The following is a 20,416-nucleotide window of genomic DNA, read 5'->3' as shown; positions in this document are numbered from 1 at the left end:
GATGGACAATAAGGTACAGCATTGCCCGTCAAGAAAAGTGAGTGGTATATTTTCAAAACACGTAGTTTTGCCCGCGTTTTGATCAGCAGCAGATCAGACCTGCACTTGTCTGTGCGCAAGTAGTGGAGGAACTGGCAAGACCAATGTGCTGCGCTCCCTTCAGTCACTTTTCTTTCGTTTATTCAACTATTGTAACTCAGCATCGCGTCCTATCGAACGACCCCCACCCCGGCTAACCGCGGCGACAAACTTTAACGGCTCATTATATTTCATTGACTCATGTTTCGATAACGTTTGATGCCTTTTTTGAAAGATATTTCACAAAATTTTTTAGATGTAAATAACTGATCCTAATCAGACATTAATTTAAGTCACAGAGTGTGTTTACGTCATGTCTACGTCATAGCAGCATCGCCGTTGTCGTGATCAAGCGCTGACGCGCCAACATAGGCGTTGACTGAACTTTGACAAAGTCATCTGCACCAAGTTATAGTCAACAACTTCGGCGTCACAACAACATGCAAATTTGATGACTCACTGAGGGAAGCACAGTAATTCAGTTCTCCTTGCAGATTTAACACTTTGACCCTATGGCCTTCGTTTAACTTGATCAGAAACCGCAGACTGTAATTCATGATAACAAGTCGATCACATGACTCATCCCAATCATTACCAACATCAATATCAATAAATCTGTTCTCTACACTATCAATAATGTGACCGCTCGGACGAGACACAGGTATCGACGATTCTGTGAAAAGTAGAATCCATTTGAAAAAAAATATCTAAATTTGAGTTGTACTTTTTGATGCTAGCTATGAAAACTGAAAGTTGTACAAGCATCAGATCCATGAACCTTGTGTTTGGTTTATTTATTGTAAGAAGGGTCGATTTATCTATTATCATAACTCAGACCAATGTCTCTACAAAGACTTCTGTTGAAACTAAGGAAATGTTTTCAATGTGTATGGCGATGACCTGGAGATTGTGTAATCTCACTCCACAATGACGGACAGAGGAAAATCATTTCACCGAGTTTGATGAACACAGTATACGAACCCTACGGCAACTTTACCAACAGCATCATTGCGCTACATCTTTCAAGTTCAAGTTTGCGACGGAAGTCACGGTGCCCAAAGGTCGTCCTTTAGCATTCGTTTGTCGTTAGTCTGTGAATCGCTAAATGTAATTTCCAGTTTTGTATTAATCTTGAATAGTAAGGCACTTCAGACTGGTCAATCATCCCAAAGTTCGAGATACTAGACCAGAGATTACCACATGTTTAGCATCTTCGAAAGATCGAGTATAGGCCTATGCTACATGGACCCCGCAGACTTTTGATGAACATTGTTTTCGTAATGATAGTGATAAAATATCTGAGATAATGACAATAACATATCTTTATGGGATTAAAAAAGTCACATAGCTACATAATTTTCACATTCCTGTGTAAGGGATCATTACTTGAAGGAAAAAAACACACGAACAATAGGAAAAATATTCACTGAAAAGGAAATCATCCAGAACATATTTGTTCACATACTATGAAGTTTGTCATCCGTATTATCTGAATATTGCTAACTACTATTTCTGCATTTCCGCATTTTGTTTTCGCCTCACTTTAAATGGAACCAGAGTGGCAAACAGACGGAATTGTTACGTGTAGTCATGATATCAAAATTAATACTGAGTGGATTGCCCCATGCATATCACCGTGTGAGGGCGCTTCCTTTAAAGGGCGGGGCAAAATGTCAGGTGTAAGAGGCGTATACCTGAGATAAATATATGTTTGTATTTTCTATTTGTTGTTTGATAGGCTAACGGGTTATGAATCACGTCAGCCAAAACAAACCATTCTTTTATTTCTGTCATGTCGGACTTTGATACATTTGCACAGCCGATGGTGCTGAAGACCTGTTTAGAAAATTAGTCTGCGGAGTCAATCATCCGTTTCTTTATTACAACTGTTTCAAACGTTCCGTCGAGACACCACCTTCAAAGAACTGTGGGTAGGCCAGTATACTTTAATAGCCTTTGCCTTGATCAGCGATTCAAGAGGTACAGGATTGGAGTAAAATATAGCGGAGGTAAGTTCAAGTCACTTTTCATTTGATAACTCTCTGTTTCCCGTCACCATGGAGGGCTATTTTCCAAGATACAGTCACAAATGACTAATCAAACTTTATAATCTTTCGTCAAAAATGTTATTCTAACCTGAAAGGAGCGCAATGTCGGACAAAAGAGACCACATCAGAAAGTGTCGGTCAAGTGGCAATTCGCTTTCTCGTCTGAATGCAAATCAAACAAGGAGAATTATGTTCTACTCTCACTTTTAGTTGTAAAATTTGGCCTCGATTCTCACAAGTTGTGTACGTATATAGAGCTTTATTTGTGACGATTTTCCGTTAATATGCCGATGAGGCGATTATTCAAAAATTTTTCTGTACAAGATATCGCTCTTCCTCACAGCAGTTTCGATACATTTCTCTCTAATGAGGGCGCTCATTCATTTTGTACCTATCGGTAATATCTAGTCAAGTGATATGCAACAATTGTATTAAATATTCTAAGTTTATTTATTGTCGAATACAATGGTTGACTCAAAAACACTAACAAAAGAGAACTAAATTCTGATTTCATTTTTCCTCATATAACCTCGAATTGCCTTTCACTCCTTGTTTGATGTATTTACTAGGCGATGGTACCATCATCGCGTTCCCTCGTATCCAACCAAGTAACCTGTTTTTGTGTTTACTTTACCTACAGCCACGTCACAAAATCCGACAAGGTCGATAAATTTCCCTCTATAATACCTTAGCGGCAGAGGAATTCCGTGATAAGGCCTACACTTAGGTCAGCCCAGGTGACTCACTTTAATTTTGTCCATTCTATACAGACGTACAGAGACATCTTATTTTGCGCAACGTTTTTCACATTGAAAAAAGCCCCAAATTTTCACATCGACTGTTAAAGAGTGATTTTTGCGATGTTTTGAAAATCACCCCGTCCCTGGTTCTATTTGTAAGCCACTGAAGCTATGATCTGTACACGGTACATCTGTGAACTAAATTTATCTTCCATGAGATCCTTCAAGTTCGTACGTTCCCGCTCAGACTTTGAAGAGAAGTTTACATCTAAAAAAATAAAAAAAGGATTCGGATGTTCCTGCGGTTTTCCAATTACAATTGACTAGCCCATGGAATTATAATGACATACATCAAAAAAAGACTTTCAGCTGTTGTTTAGCATTTATTTTCTACAGCGCTTTTTCTATCATAAAAGATATTCAAAAGCGCTGTACAGCTACAAATGAACATTTTGAAATCCAAAGTTATACAATGCATTAACCCTTTGAGTGCTGTAATTTTTCCCGCCAAAATTTTAGAGCCATATTTTGCCAAATTTTATGACTTTTTCTATAATTATTTTGATAATTTTGAACCAAATCGACCTCACATTTCATTGGCTACAATTTTTCATCAAATTTTTTTACAAAAAAATAAGAAAAAAATTGACGGGGCAGTTTTATAATGGTGACAAAAATTGACTTTGGCGCTCAAAGGGTTAAAGATTTAATTTACATATAACGTTCTAAAAGATCCAGACTTGTAGAGTGTTGTATTGGGCAAACACAAACACTGTTATATGTAACAACACAGTAACACTTTCTAAAAATTCCAATTATAGTTTACAGTAGCTCCTAATACCTTAGAAAATGGAATAACCATCGAAAAAAATGCAAGATTCTTCAAATTACAACAACCCGTACAACAATTTCCATGTTAACGGGAACAACTTCCAACACCATGGAAGAGGGATTACTTCGCAGACGGCGATGGGTGTTCCAGACAGAAATGGTGTATACACCATCAGTGGAAGAATTTTCACACAGTATGACCCAACCCAGGTGACCGAACTCTTTCATAAAACCGAGTATTGTAATGTTTGAGAGTATGGTACGAGTGACCATGAGATACATCATGTAGCCATGGATACACACTACGGTCAACAAGACAGACAAGATGTCACATGAAAACACAATGCAATAAACACATGATATCCATAACATGCTAATCGGAGATGATACAGAGAAGTTCTCGACTCAAACATTTTCCTTCAGTTGGTTTCGGCTGAACATTTGTCCTTTCTTGTACGAATTAAGATTGGGTTTGCAATGCACACATTCAAGGTGCATGATATCACCTCACACAATGCTGTATTCAGTCTATGTATTAAGGTTGATATTCTTGAACTTAAGCTCAAACTTTCCGTAACGAAACTGAATATCATCCCCTTTCAGAGTCAAGAATAAAAAATCAGGGGTCACCAATTTTGGAGAAGAGAAACAAATTACCTGACATTTACCGACACTTGAAATTCAAAATGCCCGCTATCCCTGTGCTAACTCTATGAGAAAAATAGAATTTTCTATTTTACAAAAATAATCGGATGAAAATTTTTTGTCACTCAATGGGCTTCAAAATAGCCTCCTCAAGTGTAGACTATAAGAGTATTTTAAAAGTTTGAGAGTCAAAATATCTGTCCCAATGTGCATCATACATTTAAGTAACGCAGCATTTGTATATTTTGATTACAGGCATGTACGAGTCATGGAGGGGTAGACAATCCAGCATTTCACAATACCACAGAAGTTTCCCGACACAGTGGAGGCATACCGGCGACTGAAGCGCCGAGCAGTCAGGCCGCCGTTGGTGGCTATAAGAGGAAGCATGGTCTCTCCCTGAGCGTGTCAGCCATGGTGATCATAATCAGTGTTGGTATCGCCTTGATATGCTTGGCAGGCATTGTAGTAATCGTTGTAATAAACTGTAAGTCGACACAATTTTGTCATATACTGACTTTCTACTGTGCAATCCACAAAAATACGGCCAACCCTGTTTTCGATGTCAATATGCACAAAGTTTGAACTTCTTCGAAAAAAAGAGGGGATTTTAAAACTGTTCGTAGCTACGGGTACATTTTTCTTAAACATACCCTCCCGTCGGAGAACAAGGTCCATTAACCCCCCTGTGCTCACTCTGGAAGCCAGCTTCCATCCATAGTTCTTTTAAATTCCAAATATGCGCTCCTCCTACAATACAGAAGGGTTATTTCTTCAGAAAAACAAGTCATTTGGAAAATATGGATCACATTCAATGATTATAAATTTAGCATGTCCAGTGTATTATCAAATTCCACCTCAAATATTACTCGGCTGCTAATCACCAATAGGGATCTGTTATTCGCTGTATACGTCAGCGGACGGTAGTTTTTGCATGAACAGTTTCGTAAGCCGCATCTGTAGCTTTCAATCCTTCTTGATTACATTCCAACGTTTTTAACTGACGACATAAAAATCGACTCTACTCTCAAGGATTTACAAAATTACTTTGACGTTCTGTATTCACGTGGTATGCGTCTCGAAAGTGAAAGACTTAAACTTTTGCTCAAACTTTCCTCAATGAAAATTTCAAAATTTCTCTTTCAAAATCACAGTGTAAGATTTAGCATTAAAGAAACCAATTACCGGCAACCAGAAACAAAATTCTCGGTTTTCAAAAATACTAAGACGATGACATTTTTTTCTTACTCCAAGAATTTTTAAAATGAGCCCCCACGAGCGGTAGACTAGACAAGTATTGCAAAAATCTGAGCGTCCGAATTTCCTTCCCTGAGGCGCATTCTAGTTCCGGGTACCTGTGCTACGTATAGGATGTGACACGAATAACAATTGTGTCTTAACAGTAAACGCCGGCAAACTTGTTAACACAAATGACAAACAAGAAAGTGGTACTACACTCAAACCTTTGGTGACTTCCCATGACGTAACACAACAGCCACACTTTGAAGGCTGTGGTGTACAGAAGACAAGTCCTAACGACTTCAGTGCGAAGATAGTCGGAGGCCGGGATGCTGAAGAAGGGGAATGGCCTTGGCAGGTGAGAGAGAGAGAGAGAGAGAGAGAGAGAGAGAGAGAGAGAGAGAGAGAGAGAGAGAGAGAGAGAGAGAGAGAGAGAGAGAGAGAGAGAGAGAGTCACAGAGAGACACAGAGACACTCAGACAGACAGACGGACAAACAGAGACAGACAGGCAGACATAAACGGTATGAGGCAGACAGACAGACAGACAGACATATCGACTCAACTTTAACCCTTTCACCCCCAGTTCCCTGTATACAGGTTCAACTTTACCATAGAAAACAATAGATTTGGGACAAACCATGGTGGTGAAAGGGTTAAGACGGGTAGTTAGCATTTGTGCGTCAGCTGTCTCTCGTTTCATAATCTCAAATTAAACTGATTTGCACACATCACAGGTTGCTTTGCTGTATGGCACATTTAACACGCTCATCTGTGGTGGATCACTTATTTCCAATGGCTGGGTTATAACAGCAGCTCACTGTATCACTGAGTAAGTTGAAACTTCCGACACAAGATTTCTGTCAGTTATTCAGATACTTTTTCTTGCCTTTAAAAAGAATATAAGGGACAGTTTTTTCCGAATTGATGAAAATCGTCTTCTAAAGGTAGTATGCTCTTCGGAAGTCAAAGACTTAATTTTTTGCTCAAAGTTTCGCGAATGAAACTTTCAACCATTCTCTTACCAAATCAACAATGAAAATTAGGGGTCACGGTGTAAAGTTTGGAACTAGCGAAACAAATGACCAAACATTTTGCGATATTTGAAATTCAAAATGGGATTATAGATTTTGGATTTTCGAAAAACTAATAGCGTAAAAGTTTTCCTTCTCCAAGAACTGTAAAATGATCCCCACAAGTGGAAGGTCAGAAATGAACTGTCGAAGTTTGAGAGTATCTGTCCCCGAGGCGCGTTCTACCTTAATGTTGTTTTTAATACAAAAATATGTGATGCCAGATTACTGATATCAGGTTTTTTTCTGGCTGAAAGAAAATGGTATGTCGTGGTATGTATAGTATGCTATCTGAGTGAAATTCCAGATGTACGGTTAGCCATAAATGTAGCTTCTACTGAGATTCGAACACTTGGACAGCTATGTCGGACAAAAACTTATCTTTGAATATTAATCTTCAGGTACCCAGGATCGCCTTCAGATTTTTCCGTGTACATTGGTGCGCATAACTTGGACACTTCAACGGGGAAACTCTATCAGATCAAGGACATCATAATCCACGACGGATTTAATTATCCTTACAAGAACATTCCTGACTACGATATCGCTCTTCTGAAGTTATCAAGTGTGGTCGATTTCACTCTAGAGGGCGTGAACACAGTGTGTTTGCCAAATGAAGACACCGTGTTCAATGACGGGGAGAATTGCTATATCACAGGATGGGGTTCTCTGAGAGGTAAAATCAGACTTCTTCGGAGAGTTTTAAAATCATCATGTAAAAACCCAAATTCGAGACCTGCACATCGTGTCCGGTTTTCATCCTTGAGCGCAACAAAATTCTCACCAGATAATTTTTTTTCCAAACTAAATGCTTGCACAAAAATTAAATGGTTCACAATGTAGTATCAGAAAAATCGATACACTGGATGAATCGGAGCTGTCTCTCTTTAACTCCAATAAAATTCAAAGAAAAGGAGAAAGCATAATATTGTACCCCAGTCGAAGAAAGTCAGAAAATTCATAAAGAAAAGTTGCATTAATGCATCCCTTTTACCAGTATATCATTGACCAGGAAAAAAATCCTATCATACCTATGTTAATTGAAGTATGGTGCCAAATCGATTTACTAGTTGCTTCGAGTTGACATTTATTTCACTTAATAATAGTCCCTATCTGAAAGCTGTAATTTTTCCCATCAAACTTTTAGTGCAGCATTTTACCAATTTTTATAAATCTTTCTGTATAATGTTATAATTTTGGACCAAATGGACATCACATTTCATCAGCTATAGCTTTTAATCAAAATTCTGGCAACAATCTAAAAAAATTGACTACAAAAGGCAACAAAAAATGACTTTGGCGCCCAGACGGTTAACGGTATACAAATTCCAATTTCCCTCTCAGATGGATATGACTATCCAAGCACGTTACAAGAGGCACCTGTTCCTTTCATCAACACAAACACGTGTAGGACTACAACAAACTTCAAAACCACTCCGTGGATAACAGGGAATATGATTTGTGCAGGATATCTGCAGGGCGGCATCGATAGCTGTCAGGTAGGTTAACGTTGAGAACGATGTGTGTGTGTTCAAGTACTCGGAGTTAACACATTTTGACCATCACTGTTCCTAACAAAGTCACTAAACTTAATGTCGTTAAACGTTATTTTAAAGCTATTAATAGACGAAAAATGTTGATCTCAATTAAAAAAAATGTTTAATCGTTAATTTTACTAAAATAATCATGAAAAGAAACAAATGAAAAATTCTGTAATATCTACACCAATTTTATTGACATCTTGAAACGATAAATATATGTTAATGGCGTTGTGCGCGATTTCAGGTTTGTTTCTAAATATAGCTCGCGCGACAGTGGACATAGCTGCCTAAAGTCTGGACAAATTTCGGTGTTGTATGTACGGCTGTTGTTGCAGCTTGTAGTCTGAGCCATAAATTCATACGAATTAATGTGACTTTGTAACACTAGCAGGTTTTATTTTCGTCGTTTATGCAGAAAATAGGGGAAAATATTTATTTATGCATATTAATGAGAGATGAAATGACGTCATTAGCGATCAGCGCTATTATCAAGTACCGATGTATATCTATTATCCATCGCATGCATAAATTATGATACAAAATGATTAAGATAAATTGTTTGTATCACATGTTGGCAAAGCAGTAGGACAAAGTCTCTGAAATGAATTGGCTGCTCCACAAAACACTGTCAACGTGGACAAGGATAAAGGTGTTGTTACAGTACCTCTACAAAGCTGCAAGGTACTCTTTTCGGTCACAAATCAGGCACTTTAGGAATAATTCTGTAGGTGTATTTTATGGCTTTTTTCGTTCCCCATGTTAGGGAGACAGCGGGGGACCATTGGTCTGCAGACGCAATGGACGATGGATCTTGGCCGGAATCACCAGCTGGGGCAACGGTTGTGCCCGTGCCTCATACCCGGGTGTTTACACCAAAGTGACGGAGTTTTCAAGCTGGATCCAAGAACAAACTAATTTGCCTTATTGAGAATTGAAAAGAAACAAATTCACAGGAAATGTCAATGGGCGGCAATTCTCCTTTTAAACGGTTTCATCTGTATCGCAGATGTTACATCAGGTGCCTCACGAGCAATATGCTAATGTTACACATGTATGTGTGCTTTGTGTGTGTTTCGTTGCCAAACTATGTAATCACGCCATACTTATAACCAGATACAAGTGACATTTATAACCTTTCGCGCATAGTCTGTCAGTATGACAGATCAGCCAAGCTACTATTGAACGTATGGCCACTTCATTGTCTGGCCGACGACTTATTAAATATTAACCTAGGACTTTTTCACTTTTCTGTACATAGGACTTTGATCACGTCCATTTTCTCAGACCCCTTTAAGGAATAATAGCTTTAACTTTTGACTGTACTGTCATTTCTTTAAATCCGTATTTTCTTATTCTAATTATTCTAGCGAAGTATGTTGATATGAAAACTGTTGGCCCTGCTGACACATTGCCCTGTGTCTAATATGTGACTTTATCGTTGATAAATGAACATTCTTTCGAGACCAGCATTCAGTGTTCTGCAATACCACACATGATGTGTTGGAAAGAACACGATTGGAACTTATTTGGGAAAATTGGATGAGAGTAATTATTAGGGAAATGTAACGAAATCGAAATTTTTACAGCTGAAATTTTACAAAATCATTGAATAGTGTAAAATTTGACATATCGAACAAAACAACGAAAACACAACGATTATCGCATAACTCTTTCATCGGATTCATTTTCATGAAAAAAGTTCATTTTTCTGTAAATGTACTAAAGAAATGAGACAAAATGCTTAAAATTTCACTATTTGACGGCTTTTGCGTCAGGGCACTTTTGAAATCCCCCTGACTTTTTCCTGAATTTAAGGCTTCATAAACATTAAATTGAGTCAGGGCACATTTTAAATGACCTCGACTGACTTAACTGTAAATCAATCGAAAACTTCATTTTGGTCGAGGAAAAGTGACAAACTGAGATTATTACTATTGTTTCAGTAATGAAGAAACTACAGACAAACTCATATTTTCATTCAAATATGAATATTGTTCAAATGTTTTGAACAATATTGCATTAGATACTATCATGCACTGATTCTTACTCGTAACATTTCAACAGCATCGTAAATTTTGATTAAAATCTTACAGATGGTAAGCAAATATGGTGTAATATTAGACAATTTTCTAAAAATTTTGAGAAATTTTGCCAATCCAATTATCCCAAATTAGTTCCAATCGTATTAAAGTTAAAAACGACACAAGAAACTGTATTTCGCACACCAAAAAACACAGCATTAGTCACAGCTAATTTAGCTTCCAACTGAGCCAGGTTTACACCCCCCTGTACAGTCAGTAAAAACGAGTTTTATTCTCCTTTAGCAAAGCTTTTAATCAGGGTACCTAGATTTGCTCAACTTGGTTTTGATATTTAAAGTCGATATTTGTAACAGTAATGTAAAGTTTGGTAAATATAATATTCTATCTTGCTGTGGTACACCTTTTCAAATGGCTCGTGCAATTCAGGATAATCACCATTCATGGCCGTAGCCTGCGCGGCGGGCCGATCAGCAGCTGCTCCCTTGATTTTTCCATACAATCAGTATGTAAATTTATGTAAACTACCAAATACTAGCCGAGCCAGGTTTTGACCCCTTGGCAATTTAGTCAACCTATGGCCCTGCAAATTCGTCATCTTTCAAGGAACCGGTGATCACAGTCTTCTAAAGATGGTGGAATGGTATAAACAGAGCCAGCAAACTAATATTATTATATAGGAAAGTTCCACATCGCAGTGGGATTGTGTCTTTTCAGTGAAATATCAAGATAATTCGTGAATGTTTTTGCCAAAAAAGAGTCTTCTATGTGTGTTGTTTATATATAAAAACACGAGTGTCAGTTAATGTATTCTTGCTTAAAATTGTGCTTAAAATGTGTTGTTTTGATTCGCATTGCGTATTCCAGTCATGAAGTTACTATAGGTCTTATTATTATTTTCAAATTAAAATGGATAATCACCCGATGAAGAGTTCCTGGCCTTGTCTTCAGCGCTTTAACCTATTAACGTCATCAAACTTTGAATGTCTACGTCATAGGACTAAGACTATTTTCATGTTCAACTTGCTAACAAGTAACACGAGTTCAACTATTTGTGGAAATTTGTTCACTTTTACCTTTTGCGTGTTATTCAACATACCAAGTCTTTAATATTTGCGACAAAACTATGACAAAAACAGCCTTTGAAGATTAACACTATTAGAACTATGTGCGATACCTGCATGAGGTGATAACATTATTTTATTTTGATTGTGACATTTTTGACATAGATACTTTGAAAATTGACTATGTCTGTCTGTCACAAGTACCACCATCAAAATAAAATAATAGGACGGTGTCACCAAATAGTGTTAAATTCAAAATTTTTTTTAGTTTTCTGTTTTTGGATTGTTTGTTTTTTTGTTTGTTTCGCGATTATGACAGGCATCGTTCAGCACCATCAAGATACCAAAGAAACAAAAAAACAGGCCTACAAGAAGACAACCACACATCTGTCTATAGTGTGACAACATCAACGTTCCTTGTATTTCCATACTTGTGTACTTTGAAAATCCCCGTGCTCAGCAAAGTCTCCATTAAATTATTGTTATAAAATTGTTTATCTCAAAATGCTAGATTTGAGTTTTTTAATGAACGGCTTTCATTTTCCTCTTTAAACCCGTCACGCAGAAAACATTTCTATTTGTTCAATTACATATTAACTATTCAAAAATTCTTCAGTGTTCAAGTAATCCGGAACCGAATGTTTGTATTTCTAGGTAATAACTATTTTTGTCCGCGCCTCCGAAATATTGGACGCCAAAATGACTAAATATAGTTCCAGACATTAAAATATTCCTTTTTCCTGTTCACTGAGAAGAACTTTGATTTTTAGCAACATCAAAATTTCATACTGCTGAAACCATTCCGTTGAGGGCGTCCTTCGATCAATCAAACCGATGTTTCATTTATTTACCAGTGTTCTGAAAGTAGACTGTCTAAGAAATAAACACAGAGCGGCACTTATTAGCAAGAGAACTGTATGGGCCAATATTTTTATCCTCTATTACGGCATGAATCTTTTTCCTTTTTCATGTTCCTGAAAACCGTGATACTACGTGCACAGCGCTCTTTAAAATTAGCCATGACTTGTGCTTCAGAACTTGTGCTTCAGAACAACCCACTATGATTGTCAACTGAGAGCGGAACACAGGTCTGATTTGAGACACAAGTCTGATTTGAATCCGAAGCTAAAATCATTTTGGTAAATTTTCCAGTAACCTTTACAGTAAAATTATTTGAACAAACATTCAATTGTTTGGATGGTTACTTTTACCGATGAGTATATATTGTTCTGAGTAGAGTAGTAAACTTTTGCAAGGCAAAAGATTTTGTACAGTGATGGGCCGATTAGAGTTAAGGAGGATTTCTCAAAAAGAAGCAAAAAATCAAAGTGTATCCCATCACAGCTAAGAATTAAAAACCATGGAAAAATGTACGTCAGAAGCAAATATAAAATACTAATCTGATGATCGCACTAATGCGTGAAACTCGAGTGATAAGTACCAAATATACTTGATGAGTTCTCATTTCCATTATGCACACACACACACACATACACACACATACACACACACACACACACACACACACACACACACACACATATATATATATATATATATATATATATATATATATATAATATATGTATGTGTGTAATTTCTATAATAAGCCCTCCAATCTATGCAAAACTTCTCATTCTATATAACACACACACACACACATATACACATATATATATAATATATATATATATATATATATATATATATATATATATATATATATATATATATATATATATATATATATATATATAACGCCTCGCACCATCAAGCGTAGTGGTTCATTAGTTAAATACTTTTGTTTTAGTGTTTATACAAGTGTAGTGTGTCAATTTTTATTTCGAGAGTTCGACCTTTTCTTTAACAACTCTGCAATGAAATATAGTTGCAAAATGTTCGATAAATGGAGACTTTGATTTATCAGGAAATTGAGAAAAATGAAACAAATGCAAGAATATCCTTTTGTCAAATCTTTCTTTACGTCAACAAATCTATGCCAAATTATCATTTCTCATTCAACGTTTCCAATGTTTGGACTGTGCCTCAACTTGCTTATCAACATTTCCTTTTACAACATTCCTTCCATGCGCAAACTCGTTCGGCGGTTTCATTTTGAAGTTTCCCCCACAAATTTCAATAAAAAATATTATTTTCCAACTTAACAGTTGAGATTTTATTCCACGTTTCTCTTCAATTCTGTCATTACACATCACGACGTGTAATTCAACATTCCGTTTCCTAACAAAACCTTTCATTCTTTAACTTGACACTCTGTTTTCCACGTTTCATTCAACGACATTAACAGCGACCTCAAGGGGTCGCCTCGTGTCCCTGAGAAACGAATGCAAAATCGTATCCTTCGAGCCATTCCCCAATTACTGACTCTTTTTTTTCAATATTTTCTATGTTCGTTTATGTTCGTGTAAGAGCGACCTCTATGACATGTGCATCAAAATAGTCCAATGTAATTTGACAGAGCTGAAACCGGAGGATTTGATTACGTCATATGATGCGTCATACACCGCTTGGCTTCGGTGATGTAATTATATCTCTCCCTAAATGTGTAATGGTCAGCGTTCCTTTAATCAGCTATGGCCCTGTCCTCAGTGTGTTAGCTGACATAAACACCAAAACTATAAATAGTACCTTTTAGCATGTTTAGAGGCAGAGATTGTGGCAGTAGGTACATTGTTAAGATTTCTACTTGTCTGGTTTCCCGCCCCTTTCTAGCACAGCGCAGCAAGCGGTAGAAAAAGGACAGGGAACCAGAGCAGTAGATTTGAGCGCGACCCAAACCCGGCCTTGACAAAATCACAATGTACCAATCAACACATCCTCCACTACAATCATCGCTCCCTAACTCTAACCTCTTAACTTTCTTGGTATTGAAGGATTCGGGGAGGAGTACATTAAATTATCAAAAAGTTTGGCTGCAACAAGCATCCAATCTAAAGGCTAGTAGCTATAACTTTTGATTACATTTTCACCATTTTTGTTTTAATACCAACTGCAGTTTCTTGTTCTACTCCCCAGAGAATGTTAAGACGCGTGGTATTTACCTTGTCAACCCAGTGTCTATACATGTATACAATGCACTGTTGTTATGTACATTTGAATGTTAGTCCAGATCAGAGTTCACTTGTCAACAAAAACGATGCAGTGTGTACATGTATAGGCTAAGTTGACATGCTGAATACAGTGTATCTAAGTATGACTTAGTGTGTACAACAAAAAACTGTAGTTGACATACAAAAATATAACGGCAAAAGTCATCAAAATTTGCAGGTACTCGGAGATTCTTATTTTGGAAATTCTTATATTAAGGTAGTAGGCCTATGCACCTCGAAAGTGAAAGACTAAAACTTTTGCTCTAACTTTCCTCAAGGAATGTTTCAATCATTGTCTTTCAAAATAAAGAATAAAAATAGGGGGTCACCGTGCAAATTTTGGTACTAGAGAAACAAATTACTCAAGATTTACCGATATTAGAAATTCAAAATGGCCGCCATACCTGTGTTAACTCTATGGAGAAAAATAAAAATTTTCGAATTTCGAAAAACTAAGCCGGTGAAAAAGAGCTTTAAAATGAACCCCCACATGTTGTATATCAGAAGAGAATTGTAAAAGTTTGAGAGCTCGAATGTCTGTCCCCGAGGTGCGTTCTACCTTAAAACAAATGAGATATGACTATATACTGGTACGATAGACATACATTAGCATAACAAAACAAGTACAGATAACTACCCTGACACACCTAACATATCTTCATGTGTAACACTTGAACAGTTTTTCTATGAATTTATGTTTCTGTAAACAAATCATTTTGCTCAAAGCATCAATATAATTTCTTGTTTCCATTCCGTAAACATGTTAAGTACACACTATTTGATTTCATATTGCAACAGGTGCAATGCAAGTATTCCAATATATTGTTCAGCATTTTGTCTAAATTAACAATGTTCTTTATTCACTGTCAGGCAATGTTTACGAACTAGATAATTGCATACTGAACGGTTCAGTGGCTCCAATAATGGATGTAATGCTTCATTTCCTAAATATTTGTATTAATTTATGCAAAGTGTATTAATGATTATTTTAAAAATCAACCTTACATGGGTAATATCTATTGTGCGTTGAGTACCCTTAGGGATACGTATTGGGTACAAGGGCAATGTTACCTATAAAGCTGAGTTGAAGTACTGTATCAGGAATTACATAATAGAGGAAATGACACTGTCTGTGATTATATAGAAGATTTCCTACTTTGCAATTTAGAGTCCCACTTGACCATCCAAGAGGATCTAACAGCTTTTGGAATGTGTAACCACAACCTCGTCTAAGCAAAGTTAAGGTTCCTAGGCTTCCCTTTCAAGCTATTTGTTATTAACACAGAGAGACTGTCATAAAAAGGAATAAAGGAGTACAATCTTAATAAAAAGCTTTTTGGTAAAAGCATCAGGAGATATACGGGTCTACTGTCTACTTAACTTCCCACAATCCAGTGTTCACATAAAATTTGAATCCTAAGAAAAGGTTAAGATTACGTCACTTTCCTCAAAATCCTATTCAGAAATGTGTGATTAGAATAATTATTGTTTTAACCTTAAGGAACTTGTTGAATGTTAATTAAGCTTATTTTACTTAGGGATGGACCATTAGACCTTGGGAGGGGGGGGTGGTCACAATGAAATTGTGAAAATTTTTTTTTTACTGTTGTAAATTTCTGAATTTTTTTTTTCCAATTGAGATTAGCTGTGAAAATTTTTTTTTTCAGAGTAAATTTTCAGATTTATAATTTTTTTTTAGTTCGTCGCTGTCTGAAGATAAAGAGGGCAAAGATGTGGTGCAAAGCACCACAAGTGGCCACGCAAGCGGTCACGGGTGGGGGGGGGAGGTCAGGAGTGGGGGTGTCCCCCTGCTGCTGTTGGAGCTTTTGAAAAATAGAGATTACAATGGTGTTATTTGGTGATACTTGGGGAGTATTTTGAAGGGGGAGGTCAGGAGGGGGTGTCCCCCTCCTGCCATTGGAGCTTTTGAAAAATAGAGATACAATGGTGTTATTTGGTGGCACTTTGGGAGTATTTTGAAGGGGGAGGTCAGGAGAGGGGTGTCCCCTGCTGCTGTTGGAGCTTTTGAAAAATAGAGATTACAATGGTGTTATTTGGTGGCACTTGGGGAGTATTTTTGAAGGGGGAGGTCAGGAGGGGGTGTCCCCCTCCTGCCATTGGAGCTTTTGAAAAATAGAGATTACAATGGTGTTATTTGGTGGCACTTGGGGAGTATTTTTGCGGGGGGTGGTCAGGAGGGGGTGTCCCCCTGCTGCCGTTGGAGCTTTTGAAAAATAGAGATTACAATGGTGTTATTTGGTGGCACTTGGGGAGTATTTTTGAAGGGGGAGGTCAGGAGGGGGTGTCCCCCTCCTGCCATTGGAGCTTTTGAAAAATAGAGATTACAATGGTGTTATTTGGTGGCACTTGGGGAGTATTTTTGAGGGGGGAGGTCAGGAGAGGGGTGTCCCCCTGCTGCTGTTGGAGCTTTTGAAAAATAGAGATTACAATGGTGTTATTTGGTGGCACTTGGGGAGTATTTTTGAAGGGGGAGGTCAGGAGGCGGTGTCCCCCTGCTGCTGTTGGAGCTTTTGAAAAATAGAGATTACAATGGTGTTATTTGGTGGCACTTGGGGAGTATTTTTGCGGGGGGTGGTCAGGAGGGGGTGCCCCCCTGCTGCCGTTGGAGCTTTTGAAAAATAGAGATTAAAATGGTGTTATTTGGTGGCACTTGGGGAGTATTTTTGCGGGGGGAGGTCAGGAGGGGAGTGTCCCCCCTGCTGCTGTTGGAGCTTTTGAAAATTAGAGATAAAAATGGTGTTATTTGGTGGCACTTTGGGAGCATTTTTTTCGCATTACACATCTTCCTCTGAAACATGGTCTTCTTTTCTTGCTCCTCAGTAGCTTCCTATAGTTTTGAAAATTGACTATTTTGGTTTCCCGGCTTCCCTTTCTACTGCGTGGTGAAATGGCTACATGCACCCCACCAAACATCATGCATATCTCATGATTTACAATTGATTTTGACAAGCTGAGAAGCTAAAATAAGCTAAATAATATAGTTAAATTTGCATATTTGTGTTTTTAGAGCAATTGTTGCCCTTTTTTGATCAAAAAATCTATTTCTCTGTAGCAGCATGTCCAAATTGATTGGTGTGTGTATAGATGTGTTGAAATTTCAATATTTGTCTTTTTAGGGCAATTTATGCCATTCATGGTCAAAAAATCTGTATTCTCTGAAAGGGCTTGTCCAATTTCTTTGAAATTTGCTACACAAAAACGATTATTCATGCAGATTTATTCAGTATTTGCTATCGAGAAACTTTCAAAGTTCAACCCCTTTTGTGTGTTTTTGTGTTGGGATTTGTTGGATAGATGGCATTCTACGTAGTGTATTGTTGAATGTTAAAACATGTGTTGCTGTTGTTTTTTGAGGCTGTTTTTTGAGAAAAAAGAATTGAAAATGCCTTTTTAAAAGCAAAATAATACATAATGACTTGATATGTTGTTTTATCATTATTGACGTGTTTCTACTTGTTCACCCATTCTTGCATTCATCATTGCAATAAAATGCTGTGAAAAAAATGAAACTGATGTGGCCTGCATCTGTTTACCTTGATCTTAAAAGGCAAATACAACTTTCTGTCTTGACAACCATACCATAGTTTCAATGTTTTACCTAGTGTACCTGCTTGGTTTGTACGCAGGAAAGAAGTAGAAAACAGGTTCTATAATTTCATAATTTTCAAGTGATCAGAATACAAAAGTCCTGAAAAGATAAGATAATCACAACTTCCAGTATAAGGGATACAGTCACTCTAAATGTATAAATTAAAATTAAAAATGTGCCGGGAGGATGTACTAAAAAATACAGAAAGTTGCTTTCTGTCGGTAAAATCTAAAAAAAATTCAAAATTTTAAAGACTTTTGCAGATTTTTTTTACGCCTTTGTCTTCTTATTTATTTTTTTTTTATTTTGCAAACTAGTTTGAAATTTTTTTTTTCCTAACTTTCTGCTCTGAAATTTTTTTTTTTCTGTTTTTGACCCCCCCCCCTCCCAAGATCTAATGGTCCGTCCCTTAAAGCAAATTACATGCATTTCTGCATGTATACTGACATTAATATACAAAATTGTACTTACATTTATTTTAATATTAATAGTGACTTTTTTATCGTTAAAGAGAAAAACAGTTGGCCATTATCCATATTAAACACGGTTACTTTTAAAGAAATTTGTGTGTTTCTTCTCTACTGAACTGACAAAGTTGAAATCCCTAGTCTTGAACTTTTTTCGTCGCTTAAAATTAAATCCCGAGAGATTAGGAAAGTTTACACCACGATTTATTTTATAACATTTTGAATTATGAACATTTTACGACATTGTAAATTTGCCTCCGCTTCAATAAATATGATTTAAGTAACATGAAAAAAGTTGTTATTTCCTGGGAAAAGGTTCTTGGCACTACAATTGAAATTAGCCCTTCTGATGAGGTAGGTCTACTGGCTTAATCCTTTGAGTGTTGTAATTTTTCTCACCAAAATTTTGGTGCAACACTTTACCAATTTATACGATTTACTGTAACATTTTTGATAAGTTTGGACCAAATGGACATCACATTTCATTGGTTACACTTTTTTCATCGAAATTTTGGCAAATATCTTGTAAACTGGTAAAAATATCTGGGGTATATTTATAAAAGGGACAAAAATCGACTTTGGCGCTCAAAGGGTCAAGGTAGAGTGGGCCTCGGGGACAGATAATCGGATCTCTAATTTTTCCGATTTTTTCTGATCTATCCGTTGTGGGGTTCATTTTAAAGCTCTTAGTTTTCCGAAAGTTTTGTTTTCCCACTAAGTACACACATTACGACGGCCATTTTAATTTCAAATGTCTGTAGGCCTGAATGTTAGCTTATTTGTTCTATAGCACTAAACTCATGACTTTGATCGGTGCCCCCTGGATTGTATTCTTGATTTGGTGTGAGAATGGTTGAACGTTTCATTGAAAAAAGTTTGAGCATAAGTTTATTGGCCGGGGACTTGATACCTGGGATCAAGTTTTTTTCTACTCTGTAACCGGATTATGGCGGTATCATAGCTTTTGTTTTCCATAGAGATTGTAATCTAGTAAGCAAATTTGCTATCAAGACAATTTTATGCCTGACACTGGCCTTTATTAAAGGGAAACAGTCGTCGGAACTGCGCCTGTACGAGTTTCTTGTTTACAAACAATGTACTGCGTGCACGATATCTAGATGCACCTCATCATCATAGCTGCAATATTTGAATTATACAATGTAGATTATGACAGACATGTTTTAACTTTCATTGATTACCATCGTACCATGGATACAGTGTTTACATTGGTCGTATGGGTCCCATACGACCTTTAAGTGTAGTTCCGACGATTACATCCCTTTAAGTCTTTCACTTTCGACGTATACTACCTTGAAGCTAGCCTTGAGCATTACCTTTCAGGCATATTGACGGGTGAGAAAAATATGCAAGAGTTTACGAGGGGCATGTATTTTCCAAGGATTTTTAGAAGGTCATTATAAAACGTAAGGCAACAATTTAAAATACTTGAGCCCTACAGGTGTAATAAATGAAACTCATCTGTGCATAATCTACTAGTACAGAGTAAAGTTGTGGCCGACTGAAGACACGCACACGATACTTTCATCACAAATTCAAGATATTCATGACCATTTCCCCATTTAGGAAGGTGTAAATCACATCATTGATGTCAAGCAGTACGCCACATGACGTAAATCAGGTACTCCTGTCAAGATTTGTCAGAACGGACTATATAGACGCACGTGACGTGGTGATCGCTGTTCACACGGAACAATACGGACATAGTCTCGGTTACCAAGACTGCTCTGCGGGGCTCTCATCCGCCCGCCTCTACACAGTCTGAGGAAATCCCATACAAAAATCTCCCTGCAAGATGGCGCGACACGGACAGAAGCGATGCATTCTTGAAGCAACTGATCTATGATGCAATTATTATCTTTTGAGACAAAGTCACGGAAAATATGGTTCCAAGGTAATGTAGAAGTGGCTTGCG

At 37.2% G+C, this 20,416-nt stretch overlaps 1 protein-coding gene across 1 annotated transcript; it reads left to right on the top strand.

Moving 5' to 3' along the window:
- The first annotated feature begins 1,767 nt into the window (after window positions 1–1,767).
- LOC139123245 (serine protease 30-like) lies at window positions 1,768–9,483 on the top strand. Its single transcript, XM_070689373.1, has 9 exons — window positions 1,768–2,087; window positions 2,767–2,863; window positions 3,688–3,907; window positions 4,598–4,829; window positions 5,746–5,939; window positions 6,317–6,411; window positions 7,054–7,328; window positions 7,997–8,151; window positions 8,957–9,483. The coding sequence occupies exons 3-9, from the start codon at window positions 3,737–3,739 to the stop codon at window positions 9,119–9,121; spliced, it is 1,287 nt and encodes a 428-aa protein (XP_070545474.1). The 5' UTR covers window positions 1,768–2,087; window positions 2,767–2,863; window positions 3,688–3,736; the 3' UTR covers window positions 9,122–9,483.
- Window positions 9,484–20,416: the final 10,933 nt, after the last annotated feature.

The sequence above is a fragment of the Ptychodera flava genome, chromosome 22 (genome assembly GCF_041260155.1).
Source record: "Ptychodera flava strain L36383 chromosome 22, AS_Pfla_20210202, whole genome shotgun sequence".
NCBI lineage: Eukaryota > Metazoa > Hemichordata > Enteropneusta > Ptychoderidae > Ptychodera > Ptychodera flava.
The sequence above is the reverse complement of the archived record's forward strand: the minus strand, read 5'-3'. Positions and strand labels throughout refer to the sequence as shown.

Coding starts and splice junctions, on each gene's coding strand:
- LOC139123245 (XM_070689373.1), top strand. CDS start 3,737: ATGCAAGATTCTTCAAATTACAACAACCCGTACAACAATTTCCATGTT. Junction 4,830..5,745: donor AGTAATCGTTGTAATAAACT/GTAAGTCGACAC, acceptor GTGTCTTAACAG/TAAACGCCGGCAAACTTGTT. Junction 7,329..7,996: donor AGGATGGGGTTCTCTGAGAG/GTAAAATCAGAC, acceptor TTTCCCTCTCAG/ATGGATATGACTATCCAAGC.